The sequence below is a fragment of the Oryza brachyantha genome, chromosome 10 (assembly GCF_000231095.2).
Source record: "Oryza brachyantha chromosome 10, ObraRS2, whole genome shotgun sequence".
Lineage (NCBI taxonomy): Eukaryota > Viridiplantae > Streptophyta > Magnoliopsida > Poales > Poaceae > Oryza > Oryza brachyantha.
This window is the reverse complement of record NC_023172.2, coordinates 2,985,530-3,008,384: the sequence shown is the minus strand read 5'-3', so window position 1 is coordinate 3,008,384 and position 22,855 is coordinate 2,985,530. Positions and strand designations below refer to the sequence as shown.

General features: G+C 38.9%; 2 protein-coding genes across 2 annotated transcripts; one reads left to right on the top strand and one right to left on the bottom strand.

Moving 5' to 3' along the window:
- The first annotated feature begins 2,785 nt into the window (after positions 1-2,785).
- On the top strand, positions 2,786-10,981 carry LOC102700463 (pentatricopeptide repeat-containing protein MRL1, chloroplastic). The gene is made up of 19 exons (XM_006662164.3): positions 2,786-3,165; positions 4,096-4,726; positions 4,846-5,068; positions 5,214-5,277; positions 5,352-5,496; positions 5,588-5,703; positions 5,786-5,914; positions 6,043-6,234; positions 6,311-6,475; positions 6,566-6,706; positions 6,795-6,894; positions 7,315-7,423; positions 7,498-7,589; positions 7,758-7,848; positions 8,665-8,896; positions 8,976-9,068; positions 9,626-9,674; positions 10,089-10,182; positions 10,507-10,981. Exons 1-19 carry the CDS (start codon positions 2,851-2,853, stop codon positions 10,736-10,738), a joined length of 3,213 nt encoding a protein of 1,070 aa, XP_006662227.3. The 5' UTR covers positions 2,786-2,850; the 3' UTR covers positions 10,739-10,981.
- A 5,394-nt stretch (positions 10,982-16,375) lies between these two features.
- LOC102706598 (wall-associated receptor kinase 4-like) lies at positions 16,376-21,337 on the bottom strand. Its single transcript, XM_006661606.3, has 4 exons — positions 20,407-21,337; positions 19,221-19,712; positions 18,246-18,398; positions 16,376-17,906 (listed from the first exon to the last, which is right to left on the bottom strand). Exons 1-4 carry the CDS (start codon positions 21,335-21,337, stop codon positions 16,648-16,650), a joined length of 2,835 nt encoding a protein of 944 aa, XP_006661669.1. The 3' UTR covers positions 16,376-16,647.
- Positions 21,338-22,855: the final 1,518 nt, after the last annotated feature.

Genomic DNA, 22,855 nt, shown 5'->3' with positions numbered 1-22,855 from the left:
TTAATAAATTAGATGTTGGTTAGGATATCACGTAGACTTGTATATATATAAAATGCCGTCACTTAGATATACATAGCCTTAATCGAACATAGAGCAAGTCATATTGAACACACATATAAAAGATATTTAAAATATAAATGGAGCATGTAATAAATAGATAACAATGGAAGACCAAAATACATATAAGATTTATATCAAGATAATTTGCATATATGATAAGGTTTATACAAAGAACAAAAATATAAAACAATATGGTGATAGTGGTGTCGGTTGGTCAGCTTGGCAATGCTTTAATTAGGAGCGACGTCACACATGTTAACAGTGCCAGTGGAAGGATGTAGTGGAGGCCGGTAACAAAGTTGGCATTGCGGTGGCTCCACAATGAGATAGGATGTGTCAGCAGCTAGTTGGAGGCTATATGCGACGACGTCGTCGTTGTAGGGGAAACTCTTTGGTGTGATAAACCATGACAATTTGTGCTATGTGGTGACTACTTATGGCGAGATAAGCTTTGGCAACTTGGTGGAGGTGGTACTCTACGGTGATGGATGACATAACAGGAGCCGATTTTTGGTTGGTGTGAGATTGGTGTTGGCAACAAGAAGACGTCTAGATATCTATTTCTTTTTGCAGGATAAAACAGAGTTGTTTAGTACACGGCTCCTCTAACCTGACTTCCACGGTGGAGCCCATATATCAGCCACCATGTCGGAAATAGTAACATTAGTGAATCTCAATCCACTTTTGTGATGATTGGTGGCGGAGGGGCGAGTTAGGTCTGCATCTTCCTGAAGTTTGAAGCAAGTAGAAGCTTCAAGCTTAGTATTCAGTCTTTTCATTTTGGTTGTTTGTTTTTATGCATCTCAATTATGAGATTTGGACATATGCAACTATGTAATCTTCGGCTGTGTATATCCGCTTATGGATATAGAGAATGTAACTTATCCATTATCTAAAAATAACAAGATCTCCTAATGATACTTTAACTCAGCATAATTGACCAAAATATGTTGTTTTGGGCTTGGTTCACACAAAATAGATAAGTTCACACACTACAAAAATTATTTTACAAGTTTGCGTACTAAATTACACCAGCCTATCAAGTTTGTGTATCACCACGTAATTTATTCTACATTTTACTTTATTTTTAAATAGATAATGCTATTGAAATTTGGTTAACAACATAAATGACTAAAAAAAGATCAAAATGATATTCTGGTGCATGGGTAAAATAGTTCTTTAACGTGTCATTTAACACCGTTAGTCCTTCCATTCAAAGGAGGGGCAACTGGTTCGTTCAATTATAAAAATAAGGGCAAAACCGAAAACCCTAAAAATAAGTGGCAAAATCAGTATTAGAACATGAAACAGGGGCAAAAACGAAATAGCCCCTATATGAAAATGGCTATTTCAAATAAGCGGTTCTGGCCGATTTAAAACGACATATTGACACTGTTAATGCTTGATGCACAGTTTATATATCGGCTGTTCGTTTAATTTGTCGGTGACAAAGAAAAAAAACAAGTAACTTAGGTAGAGATTTAACGTTTGTCTTATGCCTACGCTACGTGGTTAGAACACACTTATTTGACTTAAGATTCCCATGTATCCGTAAACCCATACGGTAATTTCGTCAATATAAAGATATAGCCGACTTAAGTTTTAGATGTAAGAATAGGCTATAGGTGTGCGTACATATGTGTTTATAGGAGTGATCGTGCGCATGTTATGTTTCTTGTGTTTCCAAAAAAAAAAAATTAACATGAGAGGTAATATCAACATGAGAGGAGATGATGTAAAATATTAATAAAATATAGATGGATAATGTAATATAGATGTTCTGTTGAGAGTGATGCATGATATGAATAAAATTTAGATGAACTGTTAAGAATAATACAAGTATAGCCTATATAGGTATGCGTACATGTGTTTCCAGGGGTGACACATGTTGTGGGGTGGGGGGGTGGGTTGTAGCGCCAGCACCGGATTAGCGCAGACGATCGTATACGTCCTCTTATAAACTTTGTACATATATACTTTATATATGTAAACTTTAGACATGCAAACTTTATATATATACACATGTATTTATACACAAAATTTATACACGTAAATTTTATACACATAAACTTGGTACATGCAAAATTTATACATATACACACATACATACATATAAAAATTACATATAAAAAATAATAGATATAAACTTAATATATAAAAATCTTTATACATATAAATTTGTATATGTAAAATTTATACACATAAAGTAAAAAATATACTTTACACATGTAAAGTAAAAAAAACTGTTGTTTATATACTAGTATACCATGTAAAGTAAAAAAAAACTGTTGTTTATATACTAGTATACCATGACAGGCGGGGCGTCGGCCCACCAACTTCATGGGCCTGGAATTGGGCCCATGATTGACCAAGCAGTAGCCTGGCAATGCAATGCAACTAGTATGCTCGGTTCTGAGAGTGTTCGCGTGTGCTCGCTCCGAAATAGACTTTTTCGCATGTTACGTGTCTTGTCACTTGTGTTTCAGACAAAAAAAAAACATCTTTACTTATATACGCATGTTCCAATTGGGCTATTTAGGCTCGGCCCAAACAGAGCGTACGGATCCAAATTGGGGGCCCAAACACAGCGGCTAAAGGCGTTAAGCACTTATAAGCGGAGAGAGAGAGGGGCCACCACCATAACGGTCTCCGTCAACCGAAAAAAATAATTTAGGCGCGCAAAAACAGCGACCTCCACCTCCACACACCCTCGCAAACTCCGGATAAACCTCATCTCATCTTCTCCATCCCTCCTTAATCACTCCTCTCCCTTCCGCCGCTTCGTCTGCCATGGACGCCGCCGCCGCCGCCTCCCCCTCCTCCTCCTCCGCCTCGCCGGCCCACGCCCTCACCCTCCTCACCTCCTCCCCCCGCTTCCTCCTCCACCTCCCCACCTGCTCCTCCCCCGCCCGACGACGCCACGCCGCCGCCGGTGGGGCGGCGCTGCTCCTGCGCCCGCCGCGTCGCCGGAGGGGGGCGGAGCAGTGGGGACACCGGGCTCGCCGCGCGCCGAGCTGCCTGCTCACTGGAGGCGGCGGTGGGTCGGTGGAGGCGGAGGGCGCGCTGGTTGGCTCGGTGGTTGCCGCGGCCGGGGATCCTCCGGAGGTCAGGCTGCTCCATATCTTTCTCCGTGCTACTTAATTCGCAGCCTTCCTTTTAGAAAACAAAACATAGGGCCATTTTTTGTCAAATGTAAAATGAAATGCTTCCCAAAAAGAATCCGTTTCCGTTAAACTAAAACTAAAATTAGTATTACATGTGAGGTTAGAACTACAAAGTCTTGTTTGGATAAAATGCAGGGATGCTTCCATTGTTCTAATAAATGATTGACCTGTTTGAATGTAATAAAATACATTCTGTACTAACCGAGGAATGTAGTTATGGATGCACAAAAGTACAAAACACTAGACGGTTAACATAAATCATGCCTTCTCGTTTGTGCTGGTAAATTATTCCCTCTGTTCCATATTATAAGACTTTCTGACATTGCTTAGATTCATTTATATGCTAATAAATCTATACACATATACATTGATACATGGATGAATCTAGGCAAACCTATAAAGTCTTATAATATGGAACAGAGAAAGTCCAATACTGCAGATGTTGCGATCAACTTTCATATTGCATAGTTATGCTTGAAAAGCAGGAAAAGGTTAATGGTCATTTGTGCCAACCCCTGGTTTTAAGAATTTTACATCATGGTGTATATCTATATATCAGTTGGGTTGTGTCACTTCTGTGCGAGTCATGTGGTCTGTCACTAGGAGGTTAATTGACATACATCCTTGGCACAGTCAAGTGAATTGGTATCAGTTGTGAGACAATACTTGAATCATCGCTGCTTTCTCTGTAATGTTATGATAATAACTTTTTTGTATCCAATATTAAGCATAACCTTTTTCATTTCTTTCAATGAGAAAAATATTTACCAGTTGAGCATGGAAAGTGACACATAATGGAATACTTTTAGTATGAAAATGGAGCAGACTTAATAAAAAAAATCTAACTCATTGAGATATTGAAATTATGCAGGTTTTACAGGAACATGACAAAAGCATTGTAAATAAGGTCCTTGGAACACCAACAGACCTGGTAGATGACAGTAATTACTCAGCTCGAAGAACTCATGAAAATGTCTTTTCAGAGCCATCTGTTTCTGGAAGAATGACTGTGGATAGAATGGGTTGTCAGGCTGGTGTTTTTTCTGGTGTAGATACTGTAAATAATACAACACAGATGGGTTCTGTAATTAGTACTTACAAGTCGTTAGACACATTTGAAGGTGTTTATGGACCAGCAAACACAAGCTCTATAGAAATGGTCCAGCATATTCCCCCAAGATCGTGTTCTGTGTCTGAAGGACAACATCAACGGAGGCATTCTTCTAACAGAAGGGCCCAGCCAGGTGGACTGCCTTATCAGTTCTTATCGCTTTCAAAACAGGAGGAGCCTCAAAATGGCCAAGGTCCTGATAATAAAACAGATAGCAAGGATGCCAATTGCCATCAAAGTGATCAAGAAGAATATGTTGATTTTACTTCTCTTTCTTCCTTCAAAAGAATCAAGGAACATCCTCTGAATTTTGTTCCTGAAGCCCATGCTACCAATCTGATGGAACCCAGAAAAGCATCAGAGTTTCCAGGGGGCTCATATTTGACAGCAGGTTTAGCTTTAGAATTCATGTATTCTTCTTGGTACTTAGTCTGCTAATATATTTTTTATTTTTTAATATCGCCTCTTGCATGATTTTCCCATTTCCTCAGAAGCATGCTCTATATTCAGGGCGGTTGGTTCCAGTTGCATGCTTAAAGGATGGTCCTGTGAGTAAACAAAAGAAAGCAGTGAATGGTCATGATGATGCAAAATTAATTGGCTGGAGTATTTCGAATTTACTGAACAAGGAGAACCCAGAGAATTCTACTTCAGCAAATAGAGTTGGATTGAGTGGAACAAAGGATGTTTCTGATTACTTGAGGAGATACAATAGCTTGTTAATTGATGGAAGGTATAATGTTGCACATATAATAATTGCTATAAATATGTTCTCAGAACACCCCTTAAATTTATACATGTAATTTTCATATAAAATATACTGCACACTTTGTGCTATAATTTTTTTTTTGCTTGATACTTCAATTTGGTATGGTCAGATTAAAAGATGCCGTGGATCTATTGGAAAGTGTGGAGCAGAAGGGATTGCTTGATATGAATAAGGTTATTACCTGTTCTAACAGTCCTTTTTTGCAGTCTATATCTTCCTCGCGTTCCTGATTTCAATCTATTTCCAGATCCACCATGCTAGCTTTCTGAATGCTTGTAAGAAGCAAAGGGCTGTTATGGAAGCTGTTCACTTTTGCAGGTTGATCAATAACCCAAAAATGAGCACCTTCAATATGCTTTTATCTGTGTGCGCTAATTCGCAAGATTTTGATGGTAACTTGCTTTAACTTAAAATTATAGCTTTTGTTGTCTGGTTTGTAGAGTATAAACTGAGACATTAACTGTTAGTTTTTTTCCCTTTTAGGTGCTCTCCAAGTTATGGTGCTCCTAAAGGAAGCTGGGCTAAAACCTGATTGTAAACTTTATACAACACTTATATCGACTTGTGCCAAGTGTGGAAAAGTTGATGCTATGTTTGAGGTGACTAATCACATATTCACACATATGGGTTCGACTTAAAATATGATAGCTTTATATCCCTTATTATGTACTTCTACTTTAGGTCTTCCATGAGATGGTCAGTGCTGGAATAGAGCCAAATGTTAACACATATAGTGCACTAATTGATGGCTGTGCTAAAGCTGGTCAAGTGGCAAAAGCATTTGGTGCTTATGGTATCATGAGTTCAAAGGTGAAGTGGTAGACATTTTCTCTTTTGATGTTACAGGTCTTCCATTCACTCGTGCTTTAAATGCTACTGATGACTCACCTCTTTGCATTTTCATGTTTGTTGAACTTACCGGGTCATACTTGCAGTAGAAGGTGAAGCCAGATCGAGTTGTCTTCAATGCTTTAATCAGTGCATGCGGTGAATCTGGAGCGGTTGCTCGAGCTTTTGATGTTCTATCGGAAATGACAGCAGAAGCCTCTGAATCTAAAGGATCCAAACCCATTCTTCCTGATCATGTCACAGTTGGAGCTCTGATGAAGACCTGTATTCAGGCTGGCCAGGTGTTCTGCAGATCCTTTGTTATAAACGCTAAATAGGTTATGTAGTTTTTAACTCCAAAACCATTTGTTCGTGTAGGCTGATCGAGCTCGTGAGGTATACAAAATGCTTCAGGAGTACAATATAAAGGGTACTCCAGAAGTTTACACAATTGCATTGAGAAGCTGTAGCTTGACTGGTGATTTAGGATTTGCGCTGAAGATCTATGAAGATATGAATAAGATTGAAGTACAACCTGATGAGGTGTTATTTCTAGAGCGAACATTAAAGGATGCGTGCTTACCCCACACAACTTATTTGACTGCTATTTTTGTTTGATTCCATCAACTACAGATGTTTCTGAGTGCTCTAGTTGATGTAGCCGGTCATGCTATGAGGGCTGATGCTGCCTTTGAGATAATGAAAGATGCAAGAGCGAAGGGATATCAAGTTGGAACCATTGCATACAGTTCGTTAATGGGTGCTTGCTGCAATGTAAGATCTGACATAACTTGTTGGATGAAAGCCAATCTAACTTTGCAATTCAATGTTATTATCATGTCATTTTAAACTCATGTTTCAGGCCAAGGACTGGAAAAAGGCACTGCAGCTATTTGAGGAGATCAAGTTGATCAAACTTATGCCAACCGTTTCAATGATGAATGCTTTGATCACCTCATTGTGTATGTTGGACATTAAAAAACTATACCCATTTTCTGAAAGGGAACTGCACCAGATATTATACTTATTCATTTATTGGTAGCCAAACATCTGAACAATAAATTGTTTTTTCTTTCATTTCAATTACCCAATAGCGGTGGTTTACCAATTTAATAAAGGTGTGAGTTTTACATCACGTTTTAGATAGTCAAAAAGACACAGTAACTTATCTAAATTGAATGATCCAAGTAGAAGTTTATTGTGGGTTTTAGAGACCTGCCAAATCTCTTTTAAAAAGTTGAATGGCATAGTGCCATTACAATCAAATATAGGAACCTTTGTGCAATTTTCATTTTTAAGTTCACATAATTGTTCCTTTTCATTTTCTTTAAGAAATCTTGCTTCTTTAAATATATTATAATGACTGTTTCTCAAAAATGCAGGTGATGGTGATCAAGTTCCGAAGTCTGTTGAGGTTCTTAATGAGATGAAGAGATTAGGAGTCTGTCCAAATCAGATAACCTATTCGGTCTTATTTGTGGCTTGTGAAAGGTAATAGCTCTGAGAAACAACTACACTCAAACTAATTTTATGGTATTCTTCAGGTACTAATAGTTCTCCCACAGGAATGCTGAAGCACAACTAGGTTTGGATCTATTCGAACAATTAAAAATGGACGGTATTGACCTCAATACCACTATTGTTGGGTGTCTTACTGGTAAGTTTTTTCTCCAGATGGGTTGATACTCTCTGGAAGAACCTGCATTTTCTTTGTTTCTTCATGTCACTAATTTTTGCCTACGAATGCTACCAGATTCTCTTTTATTATTTGTTACACAATTTTTTCTGGTGATAGTCTTTTTATGGTGAATTTTTTTGTCTTTAGGTTTGTGTCTACAAATGTACGACAATGATCTTTCACTTGGCAATATCGTTGTCACGTTCAACTTAGGGAAACCGCAAATTGAGAACAAATGGTATGCTCCTTGCAAGATTCACTTATGTATGGAAAGCTTCAATATTCATAAATGAAATTTAAGATTACCCCTTGCTAAATATCTCCATGGGGACAAAATCTCACTCATACCTTCCCCCTAATAGAATTCCCTGGTGGGAAACACCGGAACAGGGCCCACTCCTTCCCTAGTTAGATCCTGAAATCCAACAAACATTAGAAGGGGGTAACGAGGGCGATTTACCTGCATAGTCCAACTAGACAAGTATATTTATTTTGTGGGAATAGTCCCATTTGCTGGGACTGACATATAATTCAACTGTGATTGTAGCATCTTTGGATTAATTAACCCTTTTTATGAAAAGCACGAGCTAGACATGGAATTTTCAACTGTGGAATGTTACAATAAGACCTTTCTGAAATGTGTACTCAAAATTGCCACATAACAGCTGGCAAATCTAGGATGTTTTCTGTTGTTTTATCAAAATTGTTATAGAAACCAGAGTAGACAATGAAAATATTAAAAGTCTAGCCTCCTATGGGGTGTTTTGTTTGAGTAATATGTTAGTCATAGCACCAACACACATATCTTGTATTTGTTCTTTTTCCTTTTGAGAAAATGGAATGAATCAGTTCATCACCACTTCATTCCCCATAAGCATGGCTAATTGAAGGTGGGGAGGGTTATCATACTAGGACGTGGTGGCTCCTCAATCAAATTACCTCATACGTGTGCTAGACTCTGTAGCACATGCCATTTCAACTTCTCGCAAAATCTTCTTCAGAAATCTCTATGGTCTAGACATTAAGATTTAAGAACATTCTGATTTTTCTGCAGGACTTCCTCAGCAATTAAGGTCTACCGTGATGCCATTTCCACGGGCCAATTACCCTCAAGTGATGTTTTGTCTCAAGTGCTGGGATGTTTGAGGTTTCCTCATGACAGTTCATTAACAAATACTTTCATTGAAAATATGGGAATAAGTTGTGATATTCCACATCATCCCAACGTGAATTCACTGTTGGAAGGTTTTGGTGAATACGATATTCGTGCTTTTTCAATACTAGAGGTACTGATACTTACTCAAACTAAACAATGGCTCCATTTCACTTTTCTGGTGTTAATCAAAGAAACATGCCTTATCACAGGAAGCTGCTTCATTAGGAGCAGTTGAAAGTATTTCAATGAAAGATGCCCGTATTCTTATTGATGCACGGAAGTCAAAGATTTACACTGCTGAGGTATTTTACTTATTGCACTTTGTTTGGCTTTATAGATATGTTTTTTTTTCTCAATAAATAAATTGTCATTAGTGTACATGTACTTATTTGTCTAAGCACCTTATGCTATATAAGTCTGGTGTGCTGCATGGAGTATGCTTTTTTGGGTTACTACAGTACTTAATACTTGTTACTAGTTTATGATTGTGGCATATTTTTCCATGTTTTTCAACTAATGCTGCCTTCTCTGATAAGCACAGTACCTTTGCATGATCATCTTTTTAGAGCCTAAAACGTTATGGTTAGTGGTGTAAATACTTGTCATAGATGATAGAAAGAGCCAAAGAGGATGTATTATAAAATATGCACTTTTTTGTTTCTCAATTTACTATGTATGAAAGGAATACAAGAGCTGAATAACTAGTATTTTCCTTCTGTATAAGTTTTGCAGACTTCTTTCTTGGTTGTTGCTTTTGTCAATGACAGGGAGCTGACTCTCAAGTTCATTTTTCCTGTTACATCCTTTCCTTTTTGTATCATATTACATGTACATATGCTTCCTTTTTTTTTTTTGCCAGGTTTCAGTTCTTACAACACTGAGGTCTTTGAAGCATCGACTAGCTGCAGGTGAATCATTCAGTATTTTAGGGTCAAATGATTTATTTTACGTTTTGATTAGTGAATTAACTAAGGTTGAGTAGTGGGTGCCTATTCCTGGCTAAATTCTTACTTTTTACGTACAATTTTTATAGGTCTAGGTCGATTTATTCTAGCCCAACTTATTCCAAACATTTGGACCATCCCTGATAATTATAAGCTTTAGCTCGTTCATTCTGGATCTAATCAATGTAGGTTGATTACAATAGTTTACCAGGATAACGTCTAAACTTATGTTGGCTGCCTGATTCGAATTCTAGGACCCTTTCAAGTACCAACACTACAGTAACACACTTTCCACATAACACTAATATAGGAACAGGGAGAAACTATTTTATAATTTACATCATCTCTATTATGTTCTAACAGTTTGTTTCCATGCAGGTGCAAGGTTACCCAATGTGACAATATTATTACCCACGGAAAAGAAACAAGTCGATCTTGATGAAAGGGAGAAAACACTCAAACTTGCTGGAAGGTGAAACAGCAAACTTTATTGATGAATTGATCTCTCCTTTGTATCCATTTACTAATGCTGAAAATTTTATTTTCGTTCATTGTCTACATATCTGTTTCCATTTGATTTAGATGTTATCCCCGGTCTTGTTCTCATAGCAAATATACCTTTTAGTGTATTTCTATACCAGTTATATTTTTGTCAATCCTGAATGAAATCCGCTGTAGGAAAATTTATTTATTGGGATCAATGCTTGCATAAATTTCACTTTAAAAATAATCTGTTTTATACATTGGAATAATCTGTGAAGTTTTACAAGAGACTGATTTTCATTATCAAATGCAGAGTCGGTCAAGCAGTTGGTGCCCTCCTACGGAGATTAGGAATCAAATATCACGGCGAGGAGTCTCATGGAAAAATGAGGATCAACGGGCTTACTCTAAAAAGGTGGTTTAACCCAAAATTCACGAGCACATCCTCCACTGGAACGCCAGCAGACTTGCTTCCTCTGCCATCACGATTAGCCAAAGGAATTGCTGATCAGCAGCGCAACATCAGAAACCTTTCTCTTGAGTAATCCATGATTGGCCTTTCTGGTGGATTAAATTTTTGCATACCAATAAGCTAAGGGCAAGAGCTATCCTTCATCAGCAATTTTAGAAACCAGCCAGAAAATAGTTCAGCGTATAAAATATGAAAATAGTTCCTTGTGCAAATGAAATTTATATACCATACATAGACACCTGCGTGCATCAGACCGCACAAACGGATTACAGTATATAGAATATTCAGCTGCTTTTGCAGATGCATTTTTCTTCCATTGTTTGGAGCATGGTGCCATGGTCTCTCTGGAAATAAGACTTGTTGTCTCACCTTTCCACTTCATGCTTCTAAGCTAAAATTTATTTTTTAAAACTTAAATTAGATCTTAAGTTTTTTCACCGTAGTTTCTTAATCAGACTTTGCTTTTAAATCGGTAAGAATGTGTATATAAAAGTTTTACCTATAAATTCTTTTTTAATAATCACTAAGCTATTTTGCTTATGCCTATACAAGCCAAAGATGAGACAGTTAAGAATATATAAGATGTATTGACTAGTGCTAATACTTTGGTTACTTATGCGCCAATGGTACTTCTGTCTGTCATTTGTCGGCTGTGAACTTTTTTTTTTCGTAAAGATGGTCAGGATCAGGAACAGCTCTGCAAGAAGAAAATAACTCTTTCTGAAGCGTGGCCCTTTGTATAATTGTTATAGGCATTGGGCCAGGAGGCCAAGGCCCATAATCAGGTCAGAGGGAGGCACCTGAATTGGAATTTTATTATTTATATCCTTTTTAATTACAAGCTAATGAAATAGAATTTTGTTTGAAAGAATAAACAAAATACACCCCAAACACCTAGCTAGTGGATTATTTATGTAAAACGCCTACTAGCTAGGTTATTTATTTGATTTGGGAAATGCTTGTTGGTGTTTGGTTGACTGATAGTCAATGGGGTTCCTTACTGGGCGTTTTACCCCGAGCAGGGGGCGCCTACAAATGTGTGGCACCCATGTACGCTGGAGAGAGAGGAGGGGCTAGAAATTTTTACAAGCGACCCCCTTAACATCTAACTAATGGGCGATCTGTTCTATGGTAGGGACTATCTACAAAATTGCCTGACCAGCCATGTGAGAGAGGGCTGGCAATCTTGCAGAAGGCCCACTTAACGCACTATAAGTGGGCGTTTTGTTATGTATTTTCCAAAAATAGCATTGATAAAACCTAGTTATGTATGATCAAACCTAGTTACGTATTATATGGTAAATATATATATTTATCGATGAGAACATGACTGACTTGGATATGATCAAACCTAGTTATGTATTGATAAACCAAAGGTGCAAGCTTTTATATTAGATTTACATTTTATATATTTGAGCAAAGAACGTTGAACCATAAATGTTTGTATAACTACTTGCATGGACTAAAGGAAGGGGAGTAAGTCCATGTCATGCTTGGTCCGCTTGGATGATCAATGAAGACGATTGGGGACCAAACCATCACTTCTCCAAAATGTACTCCTATGTCACTATGCCACTTTTGGCTCATACAATGCAAGAGATAAAGTTCGATATGTTTTGCATTTAGCCCTTCTAATAGATTCAATTTCAAATGGATCTTCCTGCTAACACATAAGGATTCTTGAGACCCATAAGTATTTGTTGGAAATCGTATGAAGTTTATTTTCATATGGTTTTGGTTTCACGTTAAAATTCTTCCTAAGCTATCCAAAATCATCAAAGCAAGCCATGTAACCTTCAGTCCGAGTCTGTTTTCGACCTTGGCCCTTGTAACTATGTCGTGGGCTAGGCCTAGGGGGTGAACCCCCCTAGGGATAATCCTAGGACATTCCTAGTCATATATATTCAATAGTCGTCATAGCTTTTAGTTGAGTTTTTCTTAGATTAATCTACCATTGTAGTTTCGTCGATAGATTGATATTTGGAACTCCAAATTCATGAGATTAATTTTTCATCTGCAATTTAGATTGCACTTTCCTTATCTTGTGAATTTCTTCGATTGTTTGCAGGAGCAAAACCTTCGTGGTGAGGTTGACTACATTAGAGCGTGGTTAATAATGACTAGAAATGTGGGTGTATCGAGGTGATAATCGCTGATCAGAAGCCTCAAACATGAATGTCTTCACATTGCCAAATCGAACCTAACGGAAGATCAGATACCTAATCTTGCATCATATATATATTATAGTTTTTACATATGCATATGTATATGTGTGTGTATATATATGTATTGTTAGCATAGACATATAGATATGTTTAGGGTGTAAATATAGATACATGAAGCATTATAGTGTAGATATATTTATCATTAAAAATTATATATATTTTATAATTGAACTAGATGTATATTTGACGTATTGTACTCAGGAATAGTTTATGGGATATTTAGTACATACTGTACTTGTATGAATCCAGTCATATATATCTTTATGTTTAATTAGATAAGTACTTTTCCATTGTTTACTTATTGTTGTAGATGAAAGTGTGATGCCAGTCATTTTTCCTGGGAACTAGTCGAACATGAGTATGAGTTGTCTATAATTAAGAAAACTGAAGAACAACTATATGGATCAAGTCTATAGGGTACACATCTTGATCACCACCATTGAGTTGTTTTATAGATGTCTAATGTAGAGGGCTGACAAGTAGTTCTTATAATTATCTCTATGGTGCACTTTTTGATATTTTGGTTATTATATTGAAATCTATCGACCGTGAATGTAGACATGTAAATTAAGACCCTACACATGAATAGATCGAATATAAGAAACATCACTGAAATATACTAACGATTCATAATTAGCATCTGAAGTAGAGCGTTCATAGCAATTGTCGCACGAACCCTACGTAACAGTATTGAGGAGGTATCAAACCCTAGTTGTTTTTCACATATGTTGCATGGAGGCGTCGACTTGGTATTTCTAGAGAGATTAGGATGTGAGACCAAGACTAGGGCTGGGCAAATAGCTCGGGCTCGTGAGCTCGGCTGAAGCTTGGCTTGGGTTTGCCTGGCTCGGATTGACTCGAATCCTAAACAAGCCGAGCCCGAGATTGAGTTTTAGCTCATTGGTGAACTGAGCCGAGCCCAAGCCAGCTCGTGAACAACTCAAGAACCAGCCTGAGCCAGTCGAATGCGGTCATTATCAAGTAAACTTCTGGTTTTGTGGAGGTCAAAACTTGGGTCTACATTAGCAACAGCAGTATGTTAATGGAATTTTTGCACTATTAATTAGTTGTGATTTGTGCTACTGAGCATGTTAGTGCAATATTTGCATTATTTAGTTTCGATTTGTGCTATTGTTTACTGGAAATAGCAACTATTCTTTTTATCAAAAGCTTAACTGTTTCTTCTAGTCCTCATGTCCTCCTGGAGGATTTTTTGTTGCAAAGCTCACGAGCCAGGTCAAGCTGGCTCGCGCCTGTCCACGAGCTAAACCGAGCCTGGTGTATCGCTCGGTTGGAGTACCAAGCCGAGCCAAGGTGAGTCTGGTATTTGGCTTGCTTCCACAAGCCGAGCTGAGCATCCCTTCCACCCCTAACCAAGACGCTTGAATTATCTCTACAACTTGTATTCAATTAGGATAAGTCACGCATAACCTCTTCATGAACCAGATAAACAAGAATTCGAAAATAAAATCTAGATAAATTTGGTAAGATTTATAGCAAAATAAAATTGCAAAAGAAAGCTGCATTTGCGCAAGCATGAGGAGCCCCTATTTTAGTGGGCCATTCACGCACATATAACGTGCGTGCGCCACCTGAGCCTAAGGCCGAGCTTGAGCAAATGACTAGAATATTACTCTCCCTTATAAGAAGGTTATCATATCATAGAATAAGCAAGGTGAGAATAAAGTTCATAGGCATACCTTTCATAAGATGTAATTCTATGATTTTCTTAGGAATTATTTCTCCGCCCACACTAAAATTCCAACAAAACACATTTAGATGCAGTCATCTTATTCTCACAGATGTTATTATTATTTTGACTATTGTTTTTCTTTTTTCTCCATGTCTACAAATGTGTAGAGTAATGTACATGAATATGTCTGCATGTTGATGAGTACACTCATGTTGAAATATTTGTGCACAATTTTGCTGAACTATTGAGTGCAATCTGAACATTTTGTTGTCATCTATACTAATATAAAAAGGAGGAGTTATAATTTTTTTATGAACACACCAACAAATGTACACAGAATTTACTCGATTCATTTTCCACCATTAGATTTACGTATCCAATGGTCCAGGACGATCTAAAACAACTCTTTCTTGCAATCCTATATAGGACACACCCCCTGACTACTCCACCAAAATCGCCCCTGACTCCTCCACCAAAATCGCTCCCGACTTCTCCACCAAAATAGCGACGCTCTCCCGGACGCCAGCAAGCCACCCAGCGCAAGCCGTCATCGTAGCCCGACGCAAGTTGCCACTGTGCCCACTCTCTCGGCTGGCCTCGGTACCGCTGCCTGCCCCCCATCGATTGGCGACTACCCCCAAACTCCGACCGGCAGGCGCCCACCTCCGGCGCCCCAACGCAGGCCGCTGCCGCCGCTTCCCGCTATCGCCCGCCCCACTCCGATCGGCTGGCGCTTCGGCGCTAGCACGCCGTCGCCGCCGTGTCCGCTCTCTCGACCGGCGCCGGCACCAAAAAAATTCTTTGTTTTGGTTGGATCTCTTCCCTTCCATTTTACTATCTGATTTTGGCTTAAACAATTAGCAACAAGTTCTTATTTGATTGTGGTGAAATGCTTAAGGATAAATATTATGGAACGTGCATTGCACGTACACGATTACTAGTGAACTCAAAAGGTAGTGCTAAAACACAAACATGATTGGGATGGTGCTTTCCCTGACCTAAACCAAACACGGGGTTTCCATGGGGTTAGGAAAAGCAGGGGATTTATGCCAACACAGGGCTTGGGTTAGGGAGAGCAGGGGAAAGTTAGGATTTCTGCTGCTCTGCTCGGCTGCTCCAAGCTCCAAGCGTCACCGGCTTGCCGCTGCCGTCATAGACTGATAGGCCACCGGTCGCCGGGGCGCAGCACCCATCGCTAGATCCTTACTGGCGTACACCCCGAAGCGCGCATCCTCGATGGCACAGATGCGGTCGGCGCTGGCGCACGCCGCGTTGTTGCTGCCGTCGGCGCCCGGTCACCGGAGGCGCAGGTCGCAGGCGTGACGGTAGGCCACGGCGCGAGCAGCAAGGGGTTGGGGCGTGGTCCGTGCGGACGCACGGTTGCGAGGAGGCAGTGCAGCCGCGCAGGGACGGAAGGCCATCGCAGCGGCGGCGCCGGCAGCAACGCACCAAAGTCGCAGGCGTGCAGGCCATGCCACACCTCAATTTTGAACTGTGCTCCGCCACTGGTTATACTTTTGGTACCCATCTGTTCATACTCCCATGTACTCTTCTTTTGTTGGTTCTACTTACTTTGGATAAACTGTTACTTTGTTTTTGAGTTGGGTATTTATGCCCCCATGCTAATCATACTATAAAAAACAGAAAATCTAACCCTATAGTAATCCTAATCGTTTTGGATATAGAAAGATTAGCCAGGAACTCTTTTAGTTCTCTTTTCTTTGTCCTAGTAGGATTAGTCATGTTATACACAAAATCAAATGGGGATGGCATAGACAGAAGAAATGGTTTGTGTGATTGTATGTTAGATAATTTGCATTCATCGATGGCATATTGTAGAACTAGCTCCCTGTTAATGTCATGTAGTATAATTTCTCATTTCTACAGACATGATTGCAAGTACACAATACATATGGATGTACTCCCTCCATTCTTTAATAAATTTTTAGTTCATTAACTAACCAACACAGTACCATTTAAATGAAAACAGAGGGAGTATTATATTTGAAGAAAATGAGTTAAGTATAAAGAAGAACAAACACAACGGAAATAGGAAAAACTCATCTACCGTGGTAAGCTAGCAGATGACAAGAATTCTCTCTCCAAGCTGTGGCACGATATTTGGAGGCATTGAGATGCTACATTAGCTCTATGGACATCCAAATTTGTTGCTAATGCTTGTTTCTCTGGGTCAATAGCTCCTTCAGTCAACACCGGCAGTATCTCTTGGTCAATGGCTGGATCAACCTGAGATGAGTTCATTCTTTCTGTTCGCAGAAGCTGCAACGTTAGCTCTACTTGCTTCATCCTAGGCCTTTCTTCACCTTTTAGCTTCAAGCACATCTCAGCAAGTGATGCAACTTCTTTAATATGTTCCTTGCTTGCTTGTTCAAGAACTTGAGCATCCACCATATCAGTAATTGGTCTGGTCTTAATCTCCGAAAGGAAGTAACTACACAAATTTTGTTTCATCCCAGAGTCTGTGGTAAAAATGGGTTGTTTTCTTAGAAGAAGTTCTAGAAGTACCACACCAAAACTGTAGACATCACTCTTCTCATTTAGTTGCCTAGTTTGGTAATATTCTGGATCTAAGTAACCAAATGTACCCTGTACATTTGTGATGACATGGGATTGATCGATGGGAACTGATCTTGAAGCGCCAAAATCTGAAACTTTAGCAGTATAATTTGCATCCAGGAGTATATTAGAGGACTTCACATCACGGTGGAAGATTGAAATTGATGCTGCAGAGTGGAGATAACATAGAGCTCCTGCAGCTTCTGCTGCAATTCTTAGGCGATCACTCCATGATAAATAGATTGTGCTACTTGAATCTGGATGAAGTAGTCCAAATAATGAACCATTGGGAATAAAATCATAGACTAATAAGGGGACCTCAGTTTCAAGACAACATCCAAAGAGTTTAACAATATTCCGGTGATTTATTTGAGAAAGGATTGCAACCTCATTGATGAAATCATTAATCTCACATTCCCTGATGACCTTGGCCTTCTTAATGGCCACCACATGTTGGTTAGATAAGATACCTTTGTATACTGTGCCATGCCCTCCACAACCAAGGATGCGTGTGGTGTCAAAGTTATTTGTCGCCTTTTTAAGCTCTTCCAATGAGAAAATCTTTGTCTTCTCACTTGCATTTTCGTCCGCTGATATCAATTGTTCGAATAGAAGGCCCTGGTTCTTTTGGAAATACTTCCTCTGCAGTCTTTTCTGTGCATGTCTTTGCCATCTTCGAATGAGAACCATCCCACTTAATCCAAGAAGTAGCATCCCAAAGCCACTACTAAGCCCAATTACAATACCTGCAATGCGAAAATCACCTAAGATATGTATAACTCAATGGACCCGTTTACCAGTGATAGTGTTCTATGGCGTTCTCTACCGATGAAGGTAGAACTAATCCAGACCATTTAATTTTTCTAATTCAATGGATCAGATCTATTTGTACTATCTAAGTTCCCAACAACTACTGGTAGTAATTTTTTTTCTATTGGTAGTAAACCTTTAAATCAATGGTCGGGATTTTTATATAGATGATAATACTGGTAGTAGAATACTATATCAGTAAATATATCAGTAAAGAGTATCCTAGTCAATCTCTTACCATTGTAATTTGGTCACTATAGGACATTAGGACTCACCTGAGTAGAAGCTTTGCTTTCTTTTTGGGGTGCACTGCATTCTTAACATGTCGTACTCAGTATGATCAGGGCATTTTGTGCAGCTGTAGTTTCCAACTGTATTGTGGCAAACTCCTTTGCAAATTCCTGGTGTCTCTTGGCACTCGTTGATATCTGTAATCGATGACCACATGTTAGAAAGCAATAAATAATTTTGTACAATATACTGTATTTTGTAACAAATAAAATGTTGGGCATAGGACACACTTTATTACACTGTTGAATGATAAATATTAAAAAAAAAGAGTGGGGACTTCTTTATGTTTGATAAATGTTTGCTTGGTATGCAAGAACATAGTTTAGTCAGTTGACAGCGAACAGTGTAGTGAAATTTGTACTTCCTTTATATGTAGGAAATGGGTCCTTTTTCGGTGCTCTCTACTAGTATTTTACTTCTAGTAGAATTAATCTAAGCCATTGATTAAAAATATTATTTTCGTACTTTGTTAATTAATTAATTAGTAGTATTTGTAATTTAGATTTTTTGGCAAACAGAAAGGTAATACTTCAAGGATAATTTAGATCGTTTCGTCCGTGTGCGCATCCACTGTGATGAGTCTATGATCCATGGTGGAAAAGAAGACGATACGTACGTTACTTTTGGCATCCGCGACAGTGAGGCTGTGATCCTCGGCAGCCTAAATAAGTTTTCCAGGCTCATAATTTAAAAGATAATAAACCCCTCTAAATTTCTTCTACATCTAATACCGAGGATCGTATAATTTAATCATAACCATTCGATAAAAATAGATCAATACTGTTGATTAAATTTTACTATCATTAGAGTGCACTGGAAAGGGTTCGTAGGAAATAAAGAGATTGTGATTGTATTACAGTTGATTTAATAACATTTAGTGATTAGGATAAAATAAATTTCGATGCTTCAGCCTTAGTATCATTGACCTTGCAGTAATTATGTTTAATTTGAGGAATTACCTTCGCAACCATCTTGTATGTACGGATTTCCATGATAACCAGGGGAACAAGTGCATCTGTAGCCAATAAAACCTTCCATGGAGCTAAGAACATTCAAGCAGGTGCTGCTGGTGCTTACACATGCATATCCAGAAGTGTTCTGTTGCGCCTCTTGGCATGTCAGGTTAGCAACAGCCCATTGCACAGAGGCTGATTCAAGAGGGTCAACAAATAGGTCTGGTTCATCAGACGAAATAATCATTTTGACCATCATATTGAATTGCTGCTCCTGAAAAGTTGAGTTGTATTTGATGCCCAGAAGCCCTTCACTGACATTTATATACATCACCTGAAAAAAGTCATTAAACTTGACGACAGAATTTGTCTCGTCAGAGCATGTCAGCCGAAAGAGGTTCCTCGCTGAGCAACCCTCTTCAAGGCCAAACGGAAATGGCACTTCGACTGTCCCACAATGTCGAGAGCAATTACGCTTTTCTGGTCTTGGGTTGTAACCTGGCATCAGTCAAAAATTAATGTGATGCCCCAGCTCTCAACAGGTAATGTCAAAAATTTAAGTTTAGAATGGCTCCAATTCCTAGGTATAACGTCAAAAATAACCTGATGATCTGTACATGTAGGTTTCAGTACTAAAATTTTAAATGCTAACTGCTAATGACAGTAATTTTTTACTTTTTCATATATAGGCTGCGTTCGTTTGGAGGGGAGGGTGGGTTAGTTATCTGATGCGGAAAACGTAGTAATAGATTATTACATAATTAATTAATTATTAATTATTAAAAAAAATATAAAATAGATTAATATGATTTTTTAAAACAACTTTCCTATAAAAAATTTTCGTAAAAAATACACCGTTTAGTAGTTCAGTAAGCGTGCGCGTGAAAAAAGAAAGGTGTTAGATCTAACTTGAGTTGCCGAACATAGCCATAATACGATATCTCTACTATATGAAGCAGAGTAATCTGCCCGCTTGACGCAAAAAACACCACTTCAAAAATCCAGAAAATTAAGTGGTTTGTTTAACAAAACCGTTTCTTTTCTACATGTGCCTAGGTAGTCGATCATCAATTATATAGGACGTTTCTTTTCTCATGAGCTTCTGCAGTCTATTATCAGCTACATGATATGGATATGTTGTAATGCGCAGATATATTACTACCGTAGAAAAAGGTATAGTGGAGGAAATTACCGCTGTCATGCTTACACCCATCAAGGATATATGGATTTCCGATGTAACCAGAATTGCATTGACATGCATATCCAGTATCTCTAAACACAGATGTTCTGCACCCACTGTGATTGCTGACACAAGCGTAGTCGCCCTTCGAATTATCTTCCATGTTTCTTGAGCATCTTGTTTGGTCAACAATACTCCAAACAACCGGGCCCCCGATACTTATATTGATTCTATCCCACAGCATGCTTAGATTGGAGTATCTCAAGGTATTGTTTGTCTTGTGGCGAATAACCTGTAATTGGACCGTCTGAACTGGTGTTTCAGAAGATAAAAAGTAGCAGCCAGGGCCTGCACAGTCTTGCATGTAGACCATCTCTGCTATCTCTTTGTTGGGACAAGCAACCGTGCAAAGTAATTTAGCAGCGCCGTCTTGACCTATCAAGAAAACATCCAAGTCGCAGCTGGCGACACCAATTACCATTGTCTCTACAATAGTAAAAGAAACACCTGGAGATTTCCATGAGAAGTTGTAGACATCGATGCCAGTTTTTACGGGGATGACATGGGTGAAGGTGGCTAGAAAGCTGTTGAAGTGTAAAAAATCGCCAACGTCCTGACCGGAAACATCAATATTATCAGAAATCTCCACAGAATCGTCAGCTTGCAAGAAGAGTTTGGGAGGCTGCGTGCTGCTGTCGCATCCGAGACTGAAGTCAGGATGGCGGAAACAGCCATCTCCTATGCCGAAGGGATAGTCGAAGCTCACGTCGCCGCATCGCTTTGGACAGTTAGCGAGTGTGGCGGCAGAGGGAAGGCTTGTGTTAGATGGCGTAAGCTCTGGGGTATTGGAGAGGATCCGGCTCTGTGCTACACTTCTCTTGACCTCAGATAAACCTAACAACACAAACGGAAGGAAAGCTAGCATCTTATTAAGGTGTCCCATCTAAACTACTCTTTCTCACACAAAGCCTACAGCGATGCTTAATACTCATGGATGGCACTCTATTTATAACAGAGTTCAACCGGTCAACATCAGAGAGGAAGAACTTTCAAACTGGCCGCTAGTGACCACAGTTCACAAAACCGTGATTATTGCCATAATCGCACGTATCGCAAACATACGGTAACAATCTTTGGCGACACGGTTCCGCAAGTATCGTCGCAATTTTCAAAAATTTTGAAAAAATATAGTAGAGAAATCCAAAAAAGTCACGGTGATAGTTATGTTTATTCTAAACTTACTGGTGTAGAAATTTTTCACAAACAAGATACAAATCAATTAAAAAAGGTTAAAAGGTGAGGAGAAAAAATAAAAACCTCACTGTTCATTAGGCCCAATGCAAAGGAATTCAAAATCGTCACAATAATCATAGCAAACCATGCATCAACTGGTATTTACAAAGTGCACCAACAGCACTCCTATCAAAATCGTCGATCTAGAATCCACAATTAAATCTCACAAAAAGCACATCGGGGGCATACCCCTCGGTCTCTATTTATATCGAAAAGTCTATCACCAAATAGGAGTAGGACTCCTTATACTAATACGACTCATCCTCGAAAACTATTTCCAATTAAAATCAATTTTCCAAACCGCGAACGTGCTACAGCACCCGTGGTGCTACAGTAACCCACGTCGGTACAGTAACCCGATTGCGCTACAGTAACCTAGTAACCCGATTCCGCCACCGCAACCCGATTGCGCTACAGTAACCCACGGCCTGCTACAGTAATCCGATACTGTAGCAAACTCCTTTTCTTTTCTCATCCAGTTTTGATCCGATTTACTTCCCGATTTTTCCGGCGCTTACACATACAACATGTAAAGCCCGTTACGATTCCATCCCACACGTTGTTCCTCCACCATGTGTCAACTTCCATTCAATATCGTCACTCGGCATTTTCGATCGTCCGGACCTCAGCTCCTCCCTAAGCTTAGTCATGATCTCGCCACCGTTGACTGATATTGACCTCAAGTCACCTGCACAACTAGAGACAAACCAACCGTTTTCGAGCACAGATATCGCAACCTGACTCACATTAGTTACACACACTCGCACCAACACCTTAATGGTTTCCAAACCAAATTCAATTTATAAACCAAATCGCAAGCCAATTGTTCATCAGAAAATATTAATCATGCATATGATCTTACAATCTCCCCCTTGATGAACACATTGGCAAACACTTCAAAATTTGTTTTGTTGTTTTTGTGAAGTAACTCCAACAAGCATGCAATGCAAAAAAAATTTAAGGAAAAATCTCTCACTTTTGAAAAGAAAGAAAATCCTTTGAGTATAACAATTATGCACAAAATGTTACCTTGTTCTCCCCCTTTTGACAATGAATTCATCAATGAAGGTTTTTTATTTTCATTTTTCTCGGAGAGCTTTGCAATGTACCAATAGTAACTCAAGAACTTGTATTGCAATAACAAGGTAGAAAAAATGACTAGTTAACT